At 46.1% G+C, this 26490-nt stretch overlaps 1 protein-coding gene across 1 annotated transcript in view; it reads left to right on the forward strand.

Annotated features, from left to right (window-relative positions):
• TLL2 (tolloid-like 2) overlaps nucleotides 1–26490 on the forward strand; it is a 112703-nt gene that overhangs the window by 55133 nt on the left and 31080 nt on the right. Inside the window, exons 4-9 of the mRNA XM_012654502.1 lie at nucleotides 1559–1711; nucleotides 4571–4688; nucleotides 10343–10521; nucleotides 11548–11653; nucleotides 19259–19383; nucleotides 21565–21680. Of these exons, the coding sequence (XP_012509956.1) occupies nucleotides 1559–1711; nucleotides 4571–4688; nucleotides 10343–10521; nucleotides 11548–11653; nucleotides 19259–19383; nucleotides 21565–21680 (797 nt within the window). The remainder of the gene's footprint in view (nucleotides 1–1558; nucleotides 1712–4570; nucleotides 4689–10342; nucleotides 10522–11547; nucleotides 11654–19258; nucleotides 19384–21564; nucleotides 21681–26490) is intronic.

Consider the following 26490-nt stretch of genomic DNA (forward strand, 5'->3'; position numbering starts at 1 on the left):
TATGTGACCCACGGAACTTAAAATATTTAGTGTCTGGCCTTTTACAGAAAAGATTTGCTAACTCCTGCTATGAAGAATAGGTTTTTAGAACACCTTGCAATGTTAGAATTCAATAACACACACACAGAGACAAATGTTTAGAAATTAAAAATCACACTTCTAAATAATTCAAAGTTGAAAGAAAAAGTCTAAATGGAACTTACGAATATATCAATATCTAACATTGAAAGTGTGCATATCAAAGCGTGGGATACAGGGAAAGAGGAAGTCAGAGAGAAATTTTAGCTGTAATATGTTAATATTAGAATATAAGAAAGGTATAAAATTAATGTGCCAAACATCCAACTCAAGAAGCTAGAAACAATGGCCAATTGATTTTGGGCAAGAGTGCCAAGACAATTCCAGGGGGAAAAACTAGTCTTTTCAGCAAATGGTGCTAAGACAATTGATGTCTTAGCACATGCTGAGGATGTACCTTTGTAATAAAAATAGAACAAGAAATGTCAATGTGAACTGTTAGAATTATCAACTGTCAAATTTAATACTTAAGGAAATTGGACATTTCATACTTAGTAACATAAAACCACTGAATTGTACACTTTAAAAGGGGGGATATTATGGCATGTGAATTGTATCTTTATTTTTTTTTTGAAAAGAAGAAGCTAGAGAGGAAACATTAAAATAAAAGAAATGAAAATAGAAGGAAGTAATAAAATAAATAAAATTGATGTAATAAAAGAATCGACAAAACCAAGAGCTGATTTTTAGGGGGAAAAGTAAAAAACTAAAGAGAAAATGCTCCAGGTGACAATAATGAGGGATTTTAAGCAAGTGGACTGAAGACAAAACTTTAAATTGTCTGACTGATGAGTAACATGAACGCGGATTTGGGACGTGGTAGCCGCAGGTTTGAGCGTTCTGTTCCACCACCCACCTCTGCTGTTTCCAGGGCTGTAACACTCGGACTCAGAGCCTTAAATCAAGCCTCCGTTTGTTTCCCATATTCCTGTCTTCAGGGTCCAGATGTGCTGACAAACTGGGAAGAGCTGGGGGGTTTTATGAGGCTCTGCTTTTCCCAAGGTTTATCTTACAAAGAATTTATGTTTCCAGGGTCACAGACTGGTCCACTTTCTTTGTCGTCCGGGGCAAATTATTTCAAAATTTGCAACACTGACAGAATTGGTTGAAGGCAAAGGATTGACTCAGCTTGTTCCCCCAAACGTGCATGTCTGTGAGCAGAAAACACACCTGGCCTTGGCCCCACCCAAAGGGCTGTGAGTTGTCTGGGCCCACTGGAGTCTGTGCCCCCTGGGGCCTCTTTCAAGGTCTCGGACAACCCAGACCCGCTCCCATCACAGGCCCGGTACACCCAGTACACTTACTCTTCCCCTGTCTGGAAAACTACCCACCAGGGGTTCCAAACCCTGAACAGATCATATACTCACTTTAGCACATGTGTTTTAATACTCCTTTTGCAGAATCGTGGATAATACAATGTTAACCATCATTCACAGGAGGAGTCAAAGGGCAAAGTAAATGGTAACTGACTGTCTTGCAGATGGCAAGGAGAATGCCACGCTTCTGCACAGCCCTGGGACCTCGAATGCTGCAGCCGAGTCCTCTCCCCGGGTCCGAAGAGCCACAACTTCAAGGACAGAGAGGATATGGCCCGGAGGAGTCATCCCCTACGTCATTGGAGGGAACTTCACCGGTCAGTAGCCCCAGACAAGGCCTGCTGTGGGGCTGGGGGCTTTGCATATCTAGGTTGAGAGAGTCCTAGGAAGGGCTCACGTGGGATAGAGAGATGCCAGGGGCTGCAGCGGGCCTATCTGCCCCATGCTCCCTTGTGCCTGAAAGGCCTGGTCCCCCAAGCCTGAGGAAACTGCAGTCTCTGTTGGAACTACGCCCTCAAAGCTGGTCACCTTGTTCCTGAGGCTTCATGTTGGGACTGACCTGTTACCCCCGTCTTGAAGGATAGACAGGGTTTGCACAATGGGTGTGTGAGGACAAGCCCTTCAGGCAGATGGAAGCGTGTGAGCAGCTGCTCATGCTGGCTCGCCTGTCCTCTGCCGGAATGAGCGCCCTGGATTCAGGGGTCCCTGCCTCCACCCCCAAAAAGTGCACCACCTGGTGACCAGGGGAGTCCTGGGCCCAAATCCTGGCTCCGGCACTACCAGCAGGGCGCCCTAAGCGATTTACTTACCTCTCTGTGCCTCAGTTCCCTCTTCTGTGAATGGGGATGATAATATTTTCTACCCTATCCAGTTGTTTTGGAAATGAAATGAATTACTATAGATAAAACACTTAGAATAGTGTCTGGCTCGTAGTAATTAGACACTATTTGCTACTGCAGTGAAACTGAAACTCCTGACAACGGTAGTCTGTGAGGCAGCCCCCAGCCCTCGCCTGCCTCTCCGCCTCTTCCGCCCTCTCCCCTCTCCCCTCTGTTCCTGCACTCTGGCCTCCCTGGCCCAGCTCTGTCCCAACTTGCCCCCTCCTCGCCCCCTTAGCGCACCGCACATGCACTTGCCCTGCTGTCTGTCTAGAATGTCTCTCCCAGATCTTGGCCCGGCCGGCTGCTTCTCAGCATTCTAGTCTCACATCAGGGGACCCATCACAGAAAGGCCTCCTCTGAGTCCCCACCGCCCCGCCAGCTCCCATCTGTCCTGATACCTGCTTTATACCTCTTTACAGCCCTTGCCATGACCTGAAGTTACTGTCCTTTTTTTGTCTCTGCCCAAGCTCTGCGGGAGCAGGGGTCTTTTTTCTGTCTTGTTTCCCCTCCTGTGTCCCCAGCACCTCGAACGGGGCCTGGCACGCGCTAGGCACACGACACCGCAGGTCGCAGGTCCGAGACCAGTGCCAGTTGAATGCCTGAGTGAGGGTCCTCGCTGGGTGACTTTCCCAGGTTCTTGGTGCCATTTGTAAGTCCTTCCCCTCCCTGTGGCTCTGTGACTTCCTCTGTAAGAGGTGGTTGATGAAGGCAGATGCCCCAAGGACTTGCCGAAGCCACTGATGAGTAAGTTAGTGAAGGAGCTGAGAGACCTGGACGGGGACCCGGAGTCTGGGAGAGAGCCCGAGCTCCCGCAGCCCCCTTCCTCGGTCCTGCAGTTCCTACAGTTCCCTTTGCTCCCGTGGCAGGAGGCCAGGGCTTCCTCCTGCCAGACACTTAATTAGGGGCCCCAAGACTTCCTCCTGCCCTCAAGGCACCCTGTTCTCATAGCAGAGGAAGGTGGGCACTTAAAGAATTGAAACGGAGGGATTGTAATCCGCTAGGAACTTTGGTTCTTTGGTGTCTTAGCTGTGTTCTTTCAGATCCGGTGTGCTTTTCTGACCAAAGATTTATATTGCCTTCATCAAAGTGAACTCATTTTATATATTAGACTTTTGTTGACCCAGAGATTTATATTATTTTGTAATTTGTTGGATTGCTATTTTGGTGAGTGATTGAGCTATAAACAATTTGAACCAAAAGTGTCAAGATGTTAGGAAAAAAATGGACACTGAGTTACTCTTTATTCTCTATGTGTGTTTTTGGAACAACAAGATGATACCACATTGCTCTAGACTAGGATGGGCACCTCCCCAGCGCTGCTTTTGTCGTTGTTGTTGTTTTTGTTTTGCAACGAGGGACCCGTAGAACTGAGACCCCCATGCCCCATGATCCTGCGTACTTCCCAGACAACTGTTTTTTGTAAGTCTTTCTCATTGCTTCTAGCATAATTAAAATAGTCTTCTTTCTGTCAGATTGGTAGATTTTGAAAAGATCTTACTGACTGTATGTAACCATCAGACTATATGAAGACAGGTTCAGAGAAGTGTGACAGTCACCTGTTTTCAGAGGCCTCATAGGAAATTGGGCTCAAGGATCTCCCAGAAGACACTGCAGCCCCACACAAAAGCACACAGAATGTACAAACAGAATGTTTAGAGTGTGTGGGAGCACCGTCCTACAGGGCTGAAAGAAAATGGGGGGTGAGATGAAGGTCTGGTGAGCTGACACCCCCTACTTCAAAAGCCTACATTTCCAAACTGATTAACCTGGGTACGGTTTTTTAAAAGTTTAGAAAATATTTTTAATACAAAGGAAAAGTTGGGAAGCCCAGGATATTTAGAAAATCTATTTTTTACCCTCCCTTCCAATCCACAAACTCTTACTGTCTAGGTTTTGTCAATTCAGGAAATTACGTTGTATTTTTAGCAAGGGAAATCCTTATTCCTACCGCATTTCTATTCTGGGTCACCGGAGCAAGCTTTTAAAAATTTTTTTTAAAATATTTAACTGATAAATAAAAAGTGTATATATTCAAGGTGTACAATGTGATGATTTGATATATTATGTCACGATCACCACAATCTAATTAATTAGCATATCCATCGCCACCCATGGTTATCATTTTTTGTGCATGGGGACAGGTGAGGACATAAAATCTGCTCTCTTACCACATTTCGAGTAAACAAGACAGTATCATTAACAAGCTTTTCTTGATCATCGGAACAAGCTTTGTCTTAGGCATCTAAGGAAAGTGCGGATTCATTGAAGTGACCAGCGTTTGCTCTGTTGTTTCAGGAAGCCAGAGGGCCATTTTTAAGCAGGCCATGAGACACTGGGAGAAGCACACCTGTGTGACCTTCATAGAAAGGACCGATGAGGAAAGCTTCATTGTGTTCAGTTACAGGACCTGTGGGTGAGTAAGTGAAAGCAAGGCCGCCACAGCAGAGCCAGAGGCAACAAATCAGATGGTTCATGAGTCTTGGTTTTCTCTGCAAAACTGTTTCCAATGAGCTGCTGTTAATAGGACTCCAGGGTTTTCTAGAAACTCCTTGCCTTCAGTGAAGTCACAGTCCAGTAGCAAAGCAGGTGGGGCCAGAGGAAGACTCCAGGGAGACCAGGGGTCCTGTCCCTAGGAGAGCAATGGCAGGACCTAGTGGTGTGTCACAGGGAGAAAGACGGAAGCCTGGGGTTCTTCACCTCTTGGGATCAGGGACCGCATTGAGAATCTGATGAAGTTGTGGGCTTTCCTCCCTCAAGAATGGGTGTACACATATGCAAAATTCTGCATGGGATTGTAGGGACTCCATGGGCTTACAGACTTCATACAGAAAACATAGCATGTAATAAAATGACTGGCTTATGAATAAAGTTATCTGTTATGCCAGTAAATGTAAGTGTGATGTACTCCCCTATGGAAAGAAAAAGATTCTCATGTTGGGTCACAAACCCAGTCCCAACTACATGTTCTGTACAAAGATGGTTACTGAAGAAAATGACCTAGAGGTTTGAAAGTAAAAGGAAAGAAGCTATATAGGCAAATGCTAACAGAAAGAAAGCTGGGGTCTCAATTTTAGTTTTTGTTATTTTGTTTGTTTTTTTTTTTTGTTTTTACAGTCAGAAAGTGTTTTAAAAAAAGATGAGACAGTTTTTAATGAGAAAGGATACAAGCTACAGTGAGATTATAACTGTCATAAATCTTCATGCACCAGATAGCATAGCATTAACAGTCATAAAACAAGCCCCAGGGAATTCAAGGGGAAATTGACAGAAACACCAGCAGCGGGAGACTTATTTCATTTTTGTCAGCTGGAGTAAATCAGTGTCAAGTTGACCAAAAAGCAAGTATGGATTCATAGAGGATCTGAAAAATATAATTAATAGAGTTGATTCCATAGGTCCATCAGATTCTGTAACCTGATAACATAATTTTAAAGTGCCTATTCAAGGATTATAAACCTTGACTATCTATTAAGCATTAAGAACATCTTAATGGCTTCTAAAAGGCAGAAATAGCATTAAAATATTCTCTGATTTCAAAGCAATGAAATTATACATAATAACAAAAATGGAATAAACATTACCTCGTAAATTAAAAGCTCCCCCACCCCCTTTTTTATAGCTCTCAGGTCATACAAAAATCAAGATTAAAACTGCAGAATGTCTACATAATGAAAGCCCTAAAATTCAAAATGAAAGAGATATAGCTAAGGCTATGTCCAGAGAAAAAAACCACAGCACCAGTTCACACCAATGGCAATGAAATATTCAGTTTCAAGAAGTTAATGAAAAGAAATAAATAAAACCCACCACCACCACCAGAACAAAGTCAACTCAATGAGAGCACAAGGAAACAGCCAAGGTGAAACACTTCATAGAGTTAATAAATTCAAGAGTAAATTATTTGAATAAACAAAAAAAAAAAAACAGAGGACATTGGAACTTTGAGACAGGAGTCTGCCAACCTCCTCTCTGCCAGCAAATTAGTAAATTCCTCTTTCCTTCTCCTCAAACCACTTGTCCTCGTTCTTCTGATGCGGCCTCTGGGGCAAGTGCCAAACTTTTGGTAACATGACCTCAAGATGGTATATAAGCTTCTAAACCCCCTTGGAGGGTGAGTAATCACTCTGTGATTCTCTTAGTATTTATGTTAATAAATTTATATGCTTTTTCTCCAATTAAAAAAAACAAAAAACGATAGCTAAACCACTCATTAGTTTAAGTGAGACAGAAAATGACCTGCAGAAACACACAAAATTACAAATCAAAAAGAGGAAATTAGCCACAGATTCAGCAGAATCATAAAAGAGTAGTTTGCAAAACTCTAGGGCAAGAAATGTGAAAATGTAGATAATATGAAAGATTTCAAGGTAAATATTACTGGCACAGACCAATAACTTCAAGAAAAATTGAAAATTGGAGGAAAAAGCTATCTCCCCCAAAGCACCAAATCCGGAATTTCACAGGTGAATTCTTTTAAACCTCCAAGAAACAGATTATTCTGGTACTATTTGAGCTTTTTAGAGAATAGAGAAAGAGGAACACTTCCAGATCACTTTTAAGGAACTAACATAGCATTGCTACCCCGAAATGACAAAGATGGCACCAAAGGAAAAGAAGAAAATTATAGACTCATCTCACATATGAATAGCCATGTGGAATCCTAAATAAAGAATTCAGCAGTATACTCTAGCCAGGGCGACAAAGGGAGACCCTGTCTCAAAAAAGAAAATAAATAAATAAATGAAAAATAAAGAATTCCACAGTAGAAGAAAAGAAGAGTAGGCTGCCAACTAGGTTTATCTAAGGAATGGAAGACTAGTTCAACATTAGGAAATCTATTACCATGATTGATCCATCAAAGGAAAGAACAATAGATGCTAAAAGGCATCTGCGCAATTCGACATGCATGTTTTGTTATAAAAAAGTAGTCAAGGTAGCACAGAAATAGACGTCAAGGATAGATTCTTGAATTACAAAATATATATATATTACCTATCTATCTATCTATCTATCTATATATGTGATTTCAAACCAAAAGCCCGCATCATGTTTTAACAATGATATTCCTAGAAGCATTTCTGTTAGAGCCAGGAAAAAGTCAAAGATGTTTATAGCCACCATAATTATTCAACATTGTTTTGGAAATACTAACTAATATAATTAGACAAGAGAAAAAAATAAACACTGAATATTGGCAGGAACGAGGCAACATTTGCATTGTTGGAAGTTAATGTGATTATGTGCTTAGAAAACCCAGAATATCAACTGAAAAACTGTTAAAAACACAGGGAGACTCTGTTAAGTTACAGATCACAAAATTAGTTAATTAACCAAAAATTAATTACTTTTCTTTATACATGAAATAGTTTGGTATGCTTTTATAATAGGGAAAATATCACAACCCTAATAGAAACATAATAGATACTATATCTAAGAATAAACTTAACAAAAATGCAAAAATGTGCCAGACCTATAGGAAGAAACTGCTAAAACGCCAAGGAACCTAAATAAAATAAAATAAAAATAGAAGTGCATACCATTTCCTGGTGTAGGAATACTCAACATAGTACAGATGTCAGAACTCCCTAAAATAATCCATAAATTCATGCCATTCTGATTTAAACACCAACATCTTTATACACATATATGCATATGGACTTTTTTTTAGAACTTGAACCATGTTAGAATTTATATGGAAGAAGAACAATGTAGAAATAAGATAGATAGAGAGAGAGAAACAGTAATGCCAGAGATAGGGGTCCGATGATATATCTAAACATACAGAATATTAAAATGCAAAATGAAGATAATAACAATTAAAATAATTTGTAACTTAAGAAAAAATAGATACATGGAAAAAAGGGTTCAAAATGAATATACCTATACACAAATTTAGGTAGCATTTTAAATGAGTGAGAGAAAGATGGATTAGTCCATTGGGATGTTTGAATACTGGGATAATCTGTGGAAAAAAAAAAGAGGTGGATTCCTACCTCACTTCTTATACCAAAAAACTATTCCAGCTGGATTAAAGATGAAAACATAAAAAAAGAAATAAAGAAAAGAAAAGAAAGAAAAAGACCTACAAGAGCATTAGAAGGAAATAAGGGTAGATTTTATTTATAATCTTGAAATATGGATGGCCTTTCTCAGCAGCAAATAAGAAAATGAAGACATTTTATAAATTTATGTGCAAAACTTTAAAAATTTAACCTAATTTAAATTTGAATTTAAAATCTAACACTTTTATATGACAAAAAGAAAACAAAAACAGGACATAAAATAAAACCAAAATCAAATGAGAAATAACACAGTGAGAAAAATATTTTCAACCCTTTTTTTTTTTTTTTTTTTTTTTGAGACAGAGTCTCACTCTGTTGCCCGGGCTAGAGTGCTGTGGCGTCATCCTAGCTCACAGCAACCTCAAACTGCTGGGCTCAAGCTATCCTTCCACCTCAGCCTCCCGAGTAGCTGGGACTACAGCCATGCACCAACATGCCCAGCTAATTTTTTCTATATATTTTTAGTTGTCTGATTAATTTCTTTCTATTTTTAGTAGAGACAGGGTCTCGCTCTTGCTCAGGCTGGTCTCGAACTCCTGAGCTCAAACAATCCGCCCGCCTCGGCCTCCCAGAGTGCTAGGATTACAGGCGTGAGCCACCACGCCTGGCCTTGCAACCCTTTTGACAATCAAAATTCTAGTTTCCCTGATTTACAAATGGTTCTTAAAAATCAATAATAAAAAGATGGACAACCCAAAAGAAAAATAGGGGAAGATATGAACACATAGTTCATGGGGAAAAAAATACAAATATCCCATAAAATATGTGAAAAACTATCCAACCTCACTACAGTGAAATGCCATTTTTTACCTATCCAATTGACAAAAATTGTTTGATAAAACCAGCATTGGCCAGGGTGTGGGTAAATGGGGCTTTTGATATATTATTAGTGAGTATACAAGTAGATAATATTTGAGAAGTGCAATTGATAGTATCTGTCAAAATTTCAAATGCACGTACCCTTTTATCTGTTAATCCCATTGCTAGAAATCTACCCTACCATGAATAAGTAAGAGTCCAATCGTTTGTTTTGTTTTTTGTTATTGTTGTTGATTTGGTTTTTTTTTTGGTTTGTCTTCCTCTCTCCCCTGTGGCTTTGTTGAAATAGCAAAAACTGGAATTAGGCTAAATGTACATTAATAGGAAACTGATGAAATAAATTTTAGTACTATGAAAAAATTTAGTACTACGAAATAAATGTAATGCTATGTTGCTTTGAAAAGAATGAAGGAGATCTGTATGTGCTGTTATATAAAGATCTCTAAATTAAGGAGGACAAGAAGCAAGATAAAGAACAATGTACATGGTGTATTGTGTAATTTGAATACTGATATAGAGAGATATCTGCATCTCTCCATATAGCTATAGCATCAAAATTTCTTGCATGGAAGAACATGCAAGAAACCATTAGCAATGGTTATCTTTGGATAAAAATGTTGGGTGTGGGGGAGTGAGAGACTAAATCAATCTTTTGTAATATGATCATGTATTTTTTTTTTACTGTCAGTAGAGGTTATCTGGGTGGTGAAATTATGGGCCCTGTTAGTTTCTTTTTTATAACTTTCTGTACTGGGAACAATGAAGGGAGTCATCTCTAAGGCTCCCCTGATAGTGGTACCAAGATGCATGCGTTGCAGAGACGCAGCGGCCTCCTTCCTTGTCTCTTCTCCTTGTCACCAGAAACAGTCCAGCAGAGACACGGGCACCTGGGGGCTGGAGGGGTGGGCCTGGTACGCACTTTATTTCAGGGAGCGAGGCCATGCCATTCTTTAGATTCTCAAGAGGATCCGTGACCACCAAAATGGTCAAGAACCATTTTTTGGGGGAAATTTTGGGTGGGAAGTTGGACAATGAGAACACTTTCACCTCTGAAAGTCTTTCTTTTACATACATACATACACACACACACACATACACACACGGTGGTTGGCAGGGGGTGGGGAGAGCTGCTTCTTGCTCTGAATGTGCCCTGACCTGCTGACCTGAGATCTCTGCCATTGCCCAGCTGTTGCTCCTATGTCGGGCGTCGAGGAGGAGGTCCGCAGGCCATATCCATTGGGAAAAACTGTGACAAGTTCGGCATTGTGGCTCATGAGCTGGGCCACGTGGTTGGGTTTTGGCATGAACACACCCGGCCAGACAGAGACCAGCACGTCACCATTATCAGAGAAAATATCCAGCCAGGTAAGGAGGCCTTTGAGGAGTCTGGAAGCGACTGGCCAGGGAGGTGCCATCCGCAGGGCCCGGAGGGAGGGAAGGAGAGGGCTTGCAGTTGTTGAAGACGGGGCAGCCACTCTACTCTGCAGGTGTTTGTCAGCCACCCTACTCTGCAGGTGTTTGTCAGCCACCCTACTCTGCAGGTGTTTGTCAGCCACCCTACTCTGCAGGTGTTTGTCACCAGCACTGCCACTGTCCATCTATGGCTTCCTGCGCGGTCATCTGCCATGGCTGGCTGTTTAGAGCAGAAGCGAAAGGATTTCCCATGTTGTAGAGGACAATGAAATCCAACTCCATTTCCTAAAAGGAACACAATCCACCAGAACACTGTTTCAGCCTCAGAGCTGATAAGTCAAAAAAAGGATTTTCCTGGCTGTTTTTCTGAGTCATTTTTGCTGACAGGCAACACTTCTTTTCGAAACTGAAATACAATTAGGACAAGTGTATGTGCGAAAACAGTATTTCTGCCTAGAAACATTCTTCCCCAAGGCAGATAAAGTGTCTAGATTTTTTAAAATACCTTATGTCAAATAATATTGTATAGAAGTTCCTATTGAACATGCAAGGAGCTAGTTGATAAATAAGATTGCCTTAAAAATTCTTTAGACTTACAGAATCTAAATTGTGAACTATTTGGGATTGAATTTGACTCTTTGATTCATTTTCTTTTGTTTCTTCAAATTGAAAGCTCAGAGTTTTTTGGTTATTTTTAATTTGGGGGCAAGCAGATTGATAACTAATGTGTATGCAAACTTAGTTTAAGAGTTTTGAGTCTCATTGGGGGAGGGGTCTTGGGATGGGAGAACATAGGGCTTGCTCTAAGTTTCAAATTTCCAATCTATTAAAAATGACAAGAACCACCACAAACCCTGTTTGACTGATTGGGCTAAGAGAGCCCCGAGAAGTTGCCATGGGCCCTCCTTCTCCCTCCTCTGCCTCCTTTCAGGTGCCTGGCTTGGTTTTCAAAGGCCTTAACAGAGTGTTGTGTCACAGGTCAGGAGTATAATTTCTTAAAAATGGAAGCTGGGGAAGTGAGCTCTCTGGGAGAGACGTACGACTTTGACAGCATCATGCACTACGCCCGGAACACCTTCTCAAGGTCGGAATCTCTGCTTATGCCTCTTTTGTGTTTTACTGTGCCTGCCGCAGGCTTGGGTCGGATTCCTGGAGGTCTGCGGAGAGTAGGTCTCTGCATGCTCCTAGCAGGGCTGGCCTGTCTGTCCTTGAAATACAGTGGCCTCTGGGCTGCAGTGAAATATAATCTAATCAGGTTCCCACTAATAAGACTGAATCCCATTGTGAAGCTGGCATTCCATCATGCCCTAATGTCACAAGCAGCAAACTGGAAAGGGGAAATTATTGAGAGGTTGGCTGAGCTAATAACTTAGAGGCTCTGTGTAAAATTTCCAGTGGGTGGGGGAATCTTCTCAAGCACGTCCTTATATTAATATAAGTGTGGTAGCAACTCACTGGCCCTCCTAGAAGAGGTTTGGTCTATTGGAAGCTGGGCCATGTCAGAGCTAGGAGGGCTGTAAGTCATGGGTCCATTTGAGAGGTGAAGACTCTCAGGTAAGGCTCCAGCCAGCTCATGGGTGCACAGGCAGCTGGGGTCAGGGTGAGAACAAGCACCCAGGCCTCTCGCCTGCACGTCGCAGATAATGGGAGCTGGTATACCCACGTAGGGCCCAACCAGTTATTTGCAGCACCAGCAGGGTCTGTTCTGATGAGCTGTTCTTATGTGCTGTGCCAAGCAGATGTTAGGGATTTTCAATACTGCCATTGCTTCCAGACCATGTAAGTGTTTTGTGTGCAGAAGTTTTCCCCCTACTTGTTGCAATGTTGTATAACAAATCTTTCTACCCTTGTGTTAAAGGAGATACACAAAGTACAAATATTTTTTCTCTTGGAACACTTTCTTTTCAGTCTTCTGTTAAAACCAACTATTTGCTTGTTTGTTTATTTATTTAATCATTCCTCCCGAAAGATTTGAGATGACTTCCAATATACACATGGGACAACAAGAAAAAAAAATAGGTGAGGAAACTGGGGGAAAGGAGAGGGAAAAAAATAAGGTAGAAAGCTAAGTTGAAGCCTGGCATAAAGTTAGTGTTCAGAACAGATGCCATAAGGTCATGTACACTTTGTTGAGGTTGGCAGCAAATCCTGCCCTACACTTCCTAGCAGTCACAGCAAAGAGGGGAACAATGCACTTCATGAATCTCTATGTCCATAAAGATTAAAAGAAACCATTTGCTCAGGAAACATAAGGCTCTTGGGAGTGAAAGGGAAACTACTCATGCAGAGCTCCTGGGTTCTTGGGTAAGGCTGCTGAAGGCATCCTGTTGATGAGGTCGTAGGACCGTGGGAGGATCCGCTGATTCTCAGCATCCCAAGTTCTCAGGGCACACTGTTCCTCTGGCCACACAGCTGTCTAGCCGTGATCTCTAAGTTGCACCCAGGCAGGAGCCCTCTACAGCTCTAACGGGTACAGTTGTGCTGAAGTTGGCATCCTCAACAGCACTTGCAAGTGGCACGAGCTTGAGCCTCCCTGGACTCTTTGCTCTTCTCCTGCTGTTTGTCAGAGGTGCAGGAAGAAACGTGGGGAGATGAAGAGTCCACTGAGCTGAGAGGCAGAAGACCAGGGTCTAGTCCTAGTTTTCCCATGAATCTTGCTGTTGAGGAGACGCAGGCAGTAACCAGGGGCAGCTGTGTGATTCGTGGGAAGTCTCCACCTCCGTGGGCCTCCATTTCCTCATGAGAGGGTTTAACTACCTGTTCTCTGAGTCCCTTCCAGCTCGAACCTTCCACATTACAATTTCTCAATCCTGTTCAGGGAGGTGAGGGGTTGACAGATATGATCTCATTCACTACCATACAGGAAATCTGCAGCTGGCAGGGCTTCCTCCTCCAGCTTGGGAGACTGAGATTTGGCCTTGTCCACTGTGGGCTGTCTGCAGGAGTCTAGGGAAGCCAGCGGAGCTGGCAGGTGAGGGCCCACCCTGCAAATGTCAGAAGTGGGATGCATTTGGGAAATGGTGCAGGAAATACCCAGGCCCTCCCCATCATCCAGGAGCTGCAGGCTGCTACCAGAGACAGAGTATTAATTCTGTCAGGGAACCAGTGTCAAGTTGGCCCAAGTGAGAAGCTTTTCCTTGAGTCTTGTTTCTGTAACTGTCATAATTCATCATGATGCTTTATAATTTATCTATTCATTAATATTAATTTATCTGTTGCATTCCCTTCTCCCTCAATAGACTGAGATCCTTGAGGACAGAGACTAGCTCACTGTCTTCTAGTCCTCAGCACCCAACCTGGTGCCTGGCACACAGTAGGTGCTTAATAGACGTCTGCTAAATGGAGGAATTAATGAATGAGTTCAGAAGGGCTGGGGGATCTGTAATGCTGGGGAATAGGTGAGGGTGGAAATTTCCGTTATGCTCATTGCAATTGTTTCCACATACTCCCAAGCACAGTGGTCATTTTATTAAAGAGACTCTCTAGGTCTCTACCATGCAGGGCATTTGTGGTTATAGGAACAGCACTGCCTTCTCAGCACCTGCTCTGTGCCAGGCGCTGCACAAGCTCTGAAGCCAGAGGCAGGACAGGAATGCAGGCAGAGAATCTTCCAGACCAGCATTTCTTTTCTTGTCTTTCTTTTTAAAAAAAATCTCTATTTTTTTTCTGTGATCTCTAGCTCATAATCCCATGCCTTTTGCCCCTCAGAATAACCATTACTGACGCTATTGTCAATGTGAATCATTTCATCAGCACAGACCAGTGGAAATCCTTGGGCCGAACCCATGAAATAATTTCTCACCCAAAGTCCCCAGAATCCCCAGGAGGGAGATTGGCAGGGGCGGACGTGGGAGGATGGGCAGCTGGAGCAGAGCCACTCGCCAGGGCAGACGGCCCCACCTGCTACTATTGCGTTATCTACTGCTGCAGAACGGCTGACCCCCAAACTTAGGGACTTATGACCGGAGCCTATTCTTTTTTATGATACTGTGGGTCAGTCTGGCCCGTTCTTCCCTGGGCTTGCCTGGGATCACTCACAGCGACAGTCATTTGACAGCTTGATTAGGCTGGGGCGTCCACAGTGTCCGGTCACATGCCTGGCTCTTGATGCTGCCTGTCTATGGCCCTTGGTTCTGCAAAGGAGCCCCTTGGTTCTCATTCATGTGGCCTCTCATCCTGCAGGAGGCTGGACCGGGACTGCAGGGGGACTCAGAGTTCTTAGAGGGCAAGCTGAGAAGCTGCAAGCCTCGTAAGGCCCAGGCTCTAGAACTTGCATGACATCACTCCTGCCACATTGTCTTGGTGCAAGCAAGACATAGGCCAACCCAGACTCAGGCGAGTGAGAAACAGATGCCCTCTCTTACTGGAGGAGTGGCAGCTTCACGTTGCAAGGGGAGATGGCTATTAGGAGGAGCAACTCATTATTTCAACAGTCTGTCACTGCTACCTTCTCACCTCCTCCCCAGAGTTCCGAATGGTTTTGGCAAATCTCTTTTGCTGCAGGTGAATACCTGCATTGTCCTTTCTGCCCATTTTTTTGCATGGATTTTCGGAAAACTACTTTGTTCACTGGATTCTTACTGGTGGGCTTCTCAGGCATTTCGTCAGTATTTTCCCCACTCTGACTCCATGTCATTACTCCCGGTCACAAATCCCCTGGTGCTGGCCTGCACCTTGTCTTGGCTTCTGTAAAAGAGGAGAAAGTAGCCTACAGAACATACACTCATCTGGGGGGCAAATGCTATGCCCTGCTGATGCGCAACCCAGTCTTTGTGTGTCTCTTTACGATTGAGCTATCTCCTTCCAACTTTACTCCCTCTAGTTTATTGCAGTTCTTCTCCCCTCCCCCTTGGTTGGACCGAGGCGTGGGGAGTGGTATCTTTGGAGGTTTTGTTGGGCAAGGGTCCAGGAGATGAGGGGATAGTTTCTGGTACAGGGGCGTCTCTGTTTGAGAACTCAGAGCTGACAGTTTTATTCCCTAAGGCATCTGCCGAACTCTTTCTTAGTTTAGCAGAATGACAGTGCTAAGAGCTGCCCTACATGAAACGGGGGAGGAACGTCACTGCCGTGGTTTACACAGGGGACGGCAGCTCTCGTAGTAAACATCTTCCAGAGCTGGAAGTGCTTGCTGGCAGCTCAGGGACGTGCAGGGGAGGGAGTCCAGCACCAAGGAGCTGTCTGAGTGTGAGCCAATGCTGTTTCCGATGTTTTGATTTTGAAGTCTCCAGTGTTCTTAGCTCTATCATTGAGTGCGCATTAAGGCCTACTGTGTCTCTGGCAGTGGGAAACACTGGCTGGAAGGTGAGCGCCAGGCCCACCTCGCCATCACCAGCTCTGTAGCCTGGGCAAGTCATTTAAGCTGTGCAGGCTCAGTTGCCACAGCGGTAGAGCGAGAACCCTGGTGATAAGGGCACCTGCCACCTCGGGTGTTATGATGATGAAATGAGATGGTGCATGCCGAGTGCCCGGCCCAGGCCTGGCACACAGGAAAGTCCTATGAACAACGAGTGCGTGGAAGAACTTGGTCTCCACGTGGTCCCACTGGCAAAGTCACCTGTTTGGTGTGGCCACGAGCAGAGTTAGTTAGCGTGGGGTGCTTAGAGGTTGTGGTGATGCTTATGTTTGTGCTGCAAAATTTCTTTCCTCAGGGTAACCAAGAAAATCATTACAAATGGACACCTCTTTGTTTAGGGCAGAAGTACCTGTTTTTAGAATAGCAGGTTACTGAGTTTAGAATTTTGCATGGAGTCATCACTGGTGGTTTAAAACTTGGTGAAGTCAGTGAGGGAGACCGAGGATTCCACCAAAGTTTCTCTAGAGGACTCTGGACCCACAGGCGAGGCAACGGGAATTAAATAAAGACAGGGCAGAGGGTTATATTTGGGTAGATGGATGCTGAAATGGAGATTATCAGATGATCTAGACTTCCACATACTAAGGTTGGAAAGAGAGCTTGCAGTCTGATTTAGGAAAAAAAACAACTATAAACTAAAACAAAAAGATAACAAAGTGATGTAACCAGGAAGAAATAGGGGTAATTTGTATTTTCCAAGATAGTGCAATTTAGGGAAACAAGTGCTTTAGAACTAGGCACACTCTTGCATTTCCTTTTGGATGTAAATAACTATTTTGCAAAGGTTTTTGAAGACAGTTCCCAATCTTGGCTGCATAATTTAATTTAAGCAGCATTTCTTGATGCCTGCTATGCTCCCGTCCCTAAGGACAGAGATAAAGGACCCAGTCTCTCTGCTTGAGGACTTACTTTTAGCAAAGAAGACAAACACTACCACTCCTCAAAGAAGACAATACAGTATCACAAGAGGAGACTAGACAAACAAATAGGGCCCAGAGCAAGGAATGATTAACTCCAGGTGGGAGTGGTAGAAAGGGCTTGGGGAAGACCTTTAAGAGGGACAGACTTTGGATGGGTTTTGGAGAATGAAGAGGAGTTTGTGAGCAGATGAGAAGATGGGGCATGGGCAGCCTGGGGAGAGGATAGCACAGGCAAGGGTACGTTTGGGGCTAGGAAGAGCTCAGTGTTGCTTAAGACAATGAGTAAGTGGAGATGTCAGGAGATGCAGCTGGAGGGGACGGCAGAAGCCAGCCAGCAAATGACCTAGAGATCCAAGTGGTGATGGGAAGTTGGTGAAGGGTTCTGAACCTCCTCCTCTGCCCCAAGACCCTCAATCTGGGGCCTCTCCTGCAGGGGAGGACTTTCCTTGGGAACCAGTTCCTTGCCCAGTTACCACCTTGTTTCTTTCCTTCCCTTCTCACCCAAGTTTCTGGAAAGTGTTGTCTCCATCCTCTGAGGCGGACCTCTCCTTTGCTCCTCAATACAGCTGTGATCTGACTGCATCAGCAATGGTCTCCACTCCTACCCTTGCATTTCAGGAGGATCACGTTGTAGCATTGTGGGATGGGGAGTAGAGCAGAAGTGGCTGAGTCTACAGGGAGGGAGGTCACTTAAGAAGCCACTGGAAACAATTCAGGAAGGGAGTGCTGATCACCGAGCCAAGGCAGTGGTCCAGGAACGAGGAGGAGGGTATGGATTCCAGGTGTGCATGGAAAGTGCAGTGGACAAGACCTGGCTACTGGTTTCCACAGGAGAGTGTGTGTGAGAGGGAGGAGCCGAGGTGCCTTCAGATTCAGGCTCAGAGGATAAGGGATAAGGGTCATGGAATGAGCAGGAGAAGAATGAAATCCCAATAAAATTTGGTTTTGAGCCTGTTCGACATAAGAGGCTGCCCATAGGACAGCCTGGTGGAGGTGTCACCAGGCATCCGGGGCTTAGCAGATGGTTCTGGGCTATGAACACAGAGAATTAGCTATGAACTGATGAGCTAGGATCTAGGAGGTGGTTAATACTCACAGGAGAAGGTGGAACATGGAGAGAGAGAAGATAGTGGGTGAGGGCAGAAATCCACAGGGCATCATTTGAGGGGAAGTAGCAGTGGCTCTTATCTCCCTGCTCAGCAAGAGCAGTGCCCTGGAACCAGGGCGAGGGTGAGGTGGGGGTACAGAGGTCCCAGTGCTGGAGAGAGTGGAGGTGGAGCTGGAAAAGTGTCCTCCGCTGCTTCGCGAGCGGTGACCATTGCTGATGCAGTCAGATCACAGCTGTGTTGAGGAGCAAAGGAGAGGTCAGCCTCAGAGGATGGAGACAACACTTTCTAGAAACTTGGGTGAGAAGGGAAGGAAAGAAACAAGGTGGTAACTGGGCAAGGAGCTGGTTCAAGGAAAGTCCTCCCCTGCAGGAGAGGCCCCAGACTGAGGGTCTTGGGGCAGAGGAGGAGGTTCAGAGCTGGCAGCACACTGGGCAGCAGGCAGGGTGTAAACCATGCTCACCACGGGCTGGTGCTCAGCCGGGCATCCTGGTTCCCACTCGCTGCTTTGGAAATGAAGCTGTCATTTTAGATTTCAGTCACGTAGGAATAGAATAAGATGTTAGGGATAGAAGGGGCTGCCACGACCACCTGGGCCAATCTCTTATTGTTCAGAGGGGTAAACTGAGGCTCAGAGAGAGGAAAGGACTTGTCCAAGCTCACCCAGGTGGCAGAAGCAGGCCTGGTTTAGAATTCTCTAGCCCAGGGCTCTTTTCACTCCCTCTCGTTCTCTGCATTCATCTCATTTTCCACCTGATTGCCCTCTTGCCAGCAAGGCCCCCAGACTCCGATGAGCAGTGCATCCGCCTGCTCTTGCTGGCCAGCCCTGGGAGTTTCCTGCTGTCCCAGTTCCCAAGCTCTCCCTGGGGTGGCTCCAAGACTGCCGTGTGCACAGTACTGCCCAGCGCACAACTTCAGGGGGCGCCACTCACACCGTGGCCTCTCTGAATGGGGCTCCCTGCAGTTGTGCAGCGTGGTGCTGGCTCTGGGGCCTGACCTGCCAGGGACTTCATGGAAATGCTCAGTGTGCATCAGTAAGGATGCCCCGGGCTACTGGGCTAGGGCATATTTTTGAACTTGGCAGAGTCATCTTGCCATTGGAAAGTGAGTAGGCTGCTGATGGAATGGAATGTAAAAATGCCAGCATGAGCAAAGGGACCTGGTCAGTCATGCAAGCCCGGGGGAGGCAGGCCAGGGGCAGGACTGCTGATGGGGTACGGGCAAGGAAATGAAGGTGGGAAATCCCTCATGGACAGCCCGATGGCCTTGACTTTTCTTTCTCTCTCTCTCTTTTTTTTTCCTTCCTGTAGAGGAGTTTTCTTAGACACCATCCTCCCCCGTCGAGATGACAATGGCGTCAGGCCAACCATTGGCCAGCGTGTTCGGCTCAGTCAGGGAGACATAGCTCAAGCCAGGAAGCTGTACAAATGCCCAGGTAAGGTAACCATGAGCCTCCCTGGCATCCGGGAAGCACGGTCCCCCTTGTGGGAAAACAACATGGGGAACCTAATGGGCTACTGCTCAGGGTCTTTCTGGTAGGAGGTGCTGGGCAGCGTAGAAAGCCGACACAGTGACATGATTGCAGGAAGAGAGGAGAATATCAGGTCTTAGAGCCCACAGCCGAACTTGCCAGAAGGTACTCTGGAAAAGTGTTCGTAAGAGGAAGAAGGCAGAGCAGAACAAAAGCAAACAGGTCTTCGGTGCAGTGTGCTCCCGTGACAGTGAGACAGTCCTTTCTGTGGGACTAGGGGATGTGGTTTGGCCAAACAAGAACCAAGGGGGACTTGGCAGGAAGACAGAGAATGAGGGAGAATGTTTTGGAGAAGGTGGGGTCTGTTCCTTGGCCTATATGAAAGTCCCCTCTCCTTGAATTTGCCCTTTTTGACTCTGTCCCCTTGGCTTCAGCTGCATCATCACACACACACACACACACACACACTCACACTCGCTGTCCTGGGGTAAGCGCTCCTTGGCCCTTTAAGCTACTGCGCGTCAATGCAAAGCATTGCTTATAGCAGCTAAGTTTTTACCACTGGTGGGACAGAGTGCATGTCAGTGGTTTTAGGAGGAATGAAGGAGGTTCCATGACCAACAGCCTCTTCTGAACCCCTAAAACCAGACCCAGTGTTTGATCATGGGACAGGATATTTGAAATGGAGGCCCCTTAGAAAGTCTGGGCTGTCACATTGTTCTGCTAAGCAGGACGACGGGGCATGCCAAGAGCTGCGTGGGGCTCGCTTCCTCAAGAAACTCTAGGAAACATGTCCATTCAGCTATTAGTCATCTGGGGGCGTGTTAGGGCTAAAATACAGGACACACATATCAGATAACCTTGCTGAATTTAAAAGGAAACCTTATAGCATTCCCTGGGAAATGCCGCAGTATTTATTTAGTTATAATGTATATGCTGCTCACTTCCCTAAAGGATTCGAGGCAGCTGGTGAATACCATGGAGCCACACAGTAATGTATCTGTTCTTGCAAAATGTTGATGATTATTCCAAAATAATTTTCATGGAGCCCTCGGGGGTGTTGGCTGCCAGGCATAATCTTCATGATGCCTGGCAGTTGTTCAGTAACGTGATATCGAAGCGTCGATATCCAGGATTTCCTGGGGCCAATGATGGGCAATTCTCTGCATATCCCTTCCTGCAGCTCCCAAAAATACAGAGCTTCAAGTAGTCTCGAGGAGTAACTGGAAGCTCGGGCAGTTGCCATGCGGAGGTTGAACTGCACGTAGGGAAAGATGCTTAAGGATGCTTGCGTCCCACATGGCCGGGGGTGGCCCTGTAAGAGGAGGATACTCAGCAAACCAGTGTCTGTATCTTTGGAGTATGAATCCCTGGGGGTTAGGGAAATATGAAACCTGCAGCTTCCAAGTATTTATGCAAATTAGGGGAAATATTCTTCTCATACATAAAGACTAGGTTCTAGACTCATAACCAGGCAGCCCTCAAACATGCAAGAGCAGAACGGCTTGCTACGCGATATTCCGGCTTCCTATGCCTCTGCATTTTTCTGTTTTCTTGGCATCTTTCAGAGGTGGGTAAGAGAAAAAGAAGAGAAAGATTCAAATTAACAACTGAAATGCATTTCAAAGCATTTTTTTTTTCTTTTTGCTTCACCTACTTGAACTTTCATATTTTCTCTAGCACAGATATTATTATTATCAATTATAATGGCTACCATAGATGGAGCACTCACTGCATGCCAAGCACTGAGCTGATCTGTTTCACGTAATGCACGTGATTTCACTACCCTTCTGAGGTAGGTCCTGTCCATTTTACAGAGAAGAAAACTAAGGCCCAGCAAGGCTGGAAAACTCGCCCACGGCCACACAACCAGCTGGAGGGCTGAGATTCATGAGCTCTAGGCCATGCTCAGTCCTGAAACCCTCAGCAGGTTTCCCTAGAGTGTCACTTTTTGGCACCCAGGCCCTACTTGTGCTTTTGTTAGCCAGAAAAATGTCAGTCTGCCTGGCTCGCTTCTCATCAGCCTGTTCCGAGGGCTTTGCCTGGGGAAGGGGTGTGTCCACGCGGCCGCCCTGTGCGAGAGCTGCCTGTGCGGGGACTGGGTGCATCACGGGCCACATCACAGTTGTCATTTTGCTCGTGCAGCGTGTGGGGAGACCCTGCAGGACACAACAGGAAACTTTTCTGCACCTGGTTTCCCAAACGGCTACCCTTCCTATTCCCACTGCGTCTGGAGGATCTCAGTCACTCCGGGGGAAAAGGTAGGTGGGAGCCCCTCGGGGGATGGCGTGGCACTCCTTGAGTTGGGTGAGGCCAGAGCAATTATTCTGATTGTTAATAGTCGTAGTGAGAGCTGTTTTGGTACAAACACCCGCTACGTGCCAGGCACTGTGCTGCTTGCTTCGTGGTCATTACTTCTGGACTTCTCAACCAGTCTCACGGGTACAAATGAAGGCCTGGCACGTACTAAATGTCCACTAAGTTATAAATCAAGCTAACAATTTGTAAAATAAAGTAGGCTCTATCCCCTGACCTTAATACATAAAGTATCATAATGTCCTGGAGGGCGAGGAGCCAGTTGAGAATTCTGGGACACATCGGAGAACCGCTCTGGACGGTGGCAGCGTGGGGAGAGCCAGCCACACGGGCTTCTCTTCCTCCACCCGCCTTCTCCCATTCCAGGCCTCAGGAGCACACATGCTGACACCCCTGCCCACACTCCCAGGCATCATCCACTCCTTCCTTGCAAACTTCTGCTCCTTGGCTGCCCCTCCAGCAGAGGAGGACTGGCCAGGTGTGCAGTCTACTCTGGGGAGGATGAATCCAGGAAAAGGCTTTTGCGTGCCCTGGAAGTGGACTGAGAGCTGTTTGGACGGGGAACTTCAGGGTCCTTGGTCCCTGGAGTATGGCTTAGGGACTAGACAGGCTCTGGGTGGGCATGTTCCTTTTGTTCTGAAGATTCCATGACCCTCTAGAGCCGAGCCCAGGGCCACTTTTAGCCTAGTCCAATGATGTTATGTTCTCAACCCTACTGCAGGGTATATTCTCTTACATCCACTGTGTAGACAAGGAATTTGAGGCTTGAACATTAAGGAAATTGCCCAAATTCACAGTAAGATGTAGAAGTGGGAACTGGGGGTTTGCACTGCAGAGCTTGTCTTATTGCTACATCTCTCTACAAATCTAAGTGTTCTACAAGTTGTCTCTGACTAGATGCGGCCATCTTTGAGAAGTCCTCTCTGCTCCTTGGGACTAGGCTAGGGGACACCTCCTGTGTCCCCAGAGCAATCATACCTGTTGTAGCATGTCTCACAGTATTGTGGCTGCTGGTTTATTTGTCCTTCTTCTGATCCCTCACCTCCTTGGGGATGGAGATTGTTCACCCCCAGACTCCCAGCCCCCCACACAGTCTATGGCACAGAATGGTCACATTAAGTATTTGTTGAATGCATGTGTGGAGGGATGAGGGTTGAGTGAAAAACCCGCAGCGAGGGCTGGTAATGGGATGCTGGAATTTTTCAGGCACCTGTAGCCAACCTTCAGGTATTCCTAATTCATAACTTTTAAAAAAATGTCCATGTAAATGTCAAGTTAAGCATAGTATGCTAACTAGAGAGAGCTGGCTAGGCACTGTTGTGAGCATTTTCTATGGACTGGGTACTATCCTCAGCGTATCATGTGCATGTGCTAATTTAACCCTCACGTCAACTTCACGTGATAGGTGCTGCTACCATGCTTACTTACAGGGAAGGAAATGGACTTGCTCAAGGATACTACGTTTGTTGCATAGTTGAGATTTGAACCCGGGCAACTGGACTCTGAGAGCCTGCATACTTGACCATCTTCTTATATCTTATACAAAGGGGACAGGCTAGCAGATAGACATTAGAACACGTATTTACACACACATACGCACACACATGTGTGTGCACACACCTACCCACCCCCCTTTTGTGGCTCTAAGCATTTGAAACATTAACCTGGTTGTCATCTCTTGTCTGAGACTCCAGACTTGTCTGCCTTGGTGGATGTGACATCCCTTTGCCTGCTGGAGGCACTAGCAGGTGGGAGGCAGAAAGGAGGATGAGGAAGAGGAAGGGGTCTGGTAATCTCCGAATCGTTGAATCGCCCTGCACAGCAGGGGCTGTGTGATATGTTTGAACTGTGTAAGCTTCAGCAAGCCTTAACTATTAGTGCTAACTAGGGACAGGGAGAATATACATCATTGAAATTCCTGCACCAATTATTTCAATTTCTGCCTTACCCAGCCTTCCCCAGTGCTGTTAGTAATTAGCAAACTTGATTGATTCAAGTATCATCCCTTGTTCATCACCTCTCCCCCTATGGTCTTTATGATTCACTAACATACTTAAAATAATTAGCCTGAATAATTATCCTGTTCATTCAGATCATGAATGTGTTACCAAGGAAGTTGTACTCACATTTCCTTCTTGTAATTTTAAAAAGCAAAGGCTAAAGAATTATTGTGCAACCAGCTTACAATTATTACTAAGCTCTATCACCTGAATTCGAGCATGGTGAGGGATATGAAAGAAATCTAAGGTACACCCCGTCTTTATGAGGGTTTACTTTGCACCCCCCCACCCCGCACTCCCAGGGAATCTGATTTAATGGAAGGAGGGGCATTTGTTTGGTACCAGCTTTTTAATTAAGCTTCCAAGGTGATTATGATGTGCAAGGTAGGATTGAAAATCACTAGTGTAGTTTGAAAGAAGAGTGACACCATAGACATACTCCACCCCTCAACAGGAGGCGAGCTGGCCCATTCTTTTCTGATACTGACTTTTCATGTCCTAGGAGATCACAGGGCTTTGTGGAAGCAGATGCTGCTTGAGACCTGAACACTGGGTGGGCTCAGCCCAAGGGCAGGGGTGGACACTCAACACCAATCAGTGTGCACTGACGTTTAGAGTTGCCATCATGCAGTACCTATGATGTGCCAGACATAGAAATATACACTCTACACAGTTTCTCGAGCAGTGCCCTCCACAACCCAGTGGTGAGCATAATGTTTCACAGATGAAGAAACTAGAGGTCCAAGCGTCAAGTGTTTCCCCAAGACTCTAGAGCTAGCAAATGGTGGAGCTGAGAAGCAAATCCAGATCTGCCCGATTTTAAAGCTACCCACTCTGGAATCACTGTAAAAGAGAGATGGGGCGTTCCAAAGAGACAAGGAGATCACATCACGTCCATCTGTGCAGTCAGCACAGGGCTGGGGGAGGAGGGGCACTTGAGCCGGGCCTGGGGAGGGTTTCATACGAGGGCGCACTGGGCAATAAGGTCAGACAGGACAGGCCCTGGGGGCTCTGAAAGTGAGCAGAGAGTTTTATTTATGAAACGGGGACACAGGGAACCCCTGAAGTTTCCTGAGCATGAGACAGACCTGGTAAACATGAGCTATAAGTGGAAGATTGATCTAGAAGCCCCAGTGTAAAGAATGGATGGGCCCAGCAGAGTGAAGTCCAGGCAAGGTTGAGGACGGTGGAGTGAGCTGGGGTTGGAGGGGAGGGATGCAGACATCGAAGGAAAAAGCCACCAGCATGGATGGTGGCAGATGTGGGGGCTCAACCACGGGTACAGGAGAGAAGATACCAAGCTTGGCACCAGGTGGTGGGGCGATGGTGTCCCCTACGGTCAGGGAAGCTGGAAGGGAAGTGCTTCCTTTGGAGGTGCTCTCAGGGTTAGTGGGACAGGGGACAGGAGCCAGCTGGGTAGAGAGAACCTGGGGAGAGGACAGGCCAGTGTGAAAACCAGAAAGGACAGGCTCTGGGCAGGGAAGCCAGGGAGCATGAGGACAAATAACAGTCCTTTAGACGTGGAGGGGAGGGCACCTTTGACCACAGCCTCTCCAGCCTAAGGGTTTCTTTAGAGATAAGAGGGCCCTGGGGCTGTTTGAATGTAAAAGAAGTGGCCAGCGGAGGAGCAGAGAGTGAAGAAGCTGGAGAGAGATGGACTCCCCAAGCACAAGGTCTTCCAAGTTGGAAGGGAACAGTATCGGGGTGCAGGGGCCGTGGCAGGACCTCAGGGCAGGAATCGTGGAAGAGCAAAGTGGAGGGCCCGGGCCAGGCAGCCTGCTCCTCAGGGCAGCAGGAGGCAAGGGCACTGTGCCTGGTGGAGCTTGGATGGGGAGGAAGGGCCAGGGGAAACCTTAACTCTGCCCTGGGCCATCTGCCAGGGGAACTCCGAGCTGGAGGGCGGCAGGGGGACCATGGCCAGTCCACGGGTGCTGCACCTGTGTGCTGAGGCCCGCTGTGCTCTAAGTGCTCACCTGTGTGAGTTTGGCCTCAGGACGTCCAGAGGAGCCGGTGCTTTCGCTTTCGTTCCCAGCCCCACCTGCACCTCCCACCTCCCACCTCCCACCTCCCAGCCTCTCACCGCTTCTGCCCCGTCATTCTAGACACACGCACAATGCCCTACGCTGGGCCCATGGATGGTTCCCCAAACAGATCCTGACCTTTGCTCATGTCAGTTCCTCTCAGGGAACACTCTAGCCCTACTTCTCTGCCCACTGATCCCCGAGTCCCCTTAGGTGAGATGTCACCTCTTCTGAGAAGTCTTCTCCAGCATCAGCAGGCAGAATTTATTTCTCTCTCTTCAGGACTGCCGAGGTGCTCTATCTGACCGTCCCTGTCCCTTCAGCATGTACACCGTGCTGTTGCATCTGCCTGCTCTGTTGGCCAGCCAGAACTGGCACTCAATAGGTGGTCAACAAACCCTGGTGGAGTGAACAAATGAACAAATTAGTGAAAGAACAGACTCCTTGAGGGAAGGTTATTAGATAGACACACCCCACCTCAGCAGAGTGAGGGTCATGGCTGGGGACATTGACCACGGAGTTGCTCAGATGCACCCCAGCTAACCCCAGCCTCTCTGGAATGACTGATGATGTTATAAGATCTTTTGGTATCTCTGCGCTTCACTGACCCCTCACCTCCTTCCAAACACCCAGTCTCAATGCACCCTGGCCGCTCTTTTTAATGCATCTTGCTTTGTGTAAACCACCTAGTGACTTCAAAAGCTCAAGTGATTCCCCAGACAGAACCAAAGGAC

This window comes from Propithecus coquereli, unplaced genomic scaffold (assembly GCF_000956105.1).
Source record: "Propithecus coquereli isolate 6110/MARCELLA unplaced genomic scaffold, Pcoq_1.0 Scaffold440, whole genome shotgun sequence".
Classification (NCBI taxonomy): Eukaryota; Metazoa; Chordata; class Mammalia; order Primates; family Indriidae; genus Propithecus; species Propithecus coquereli.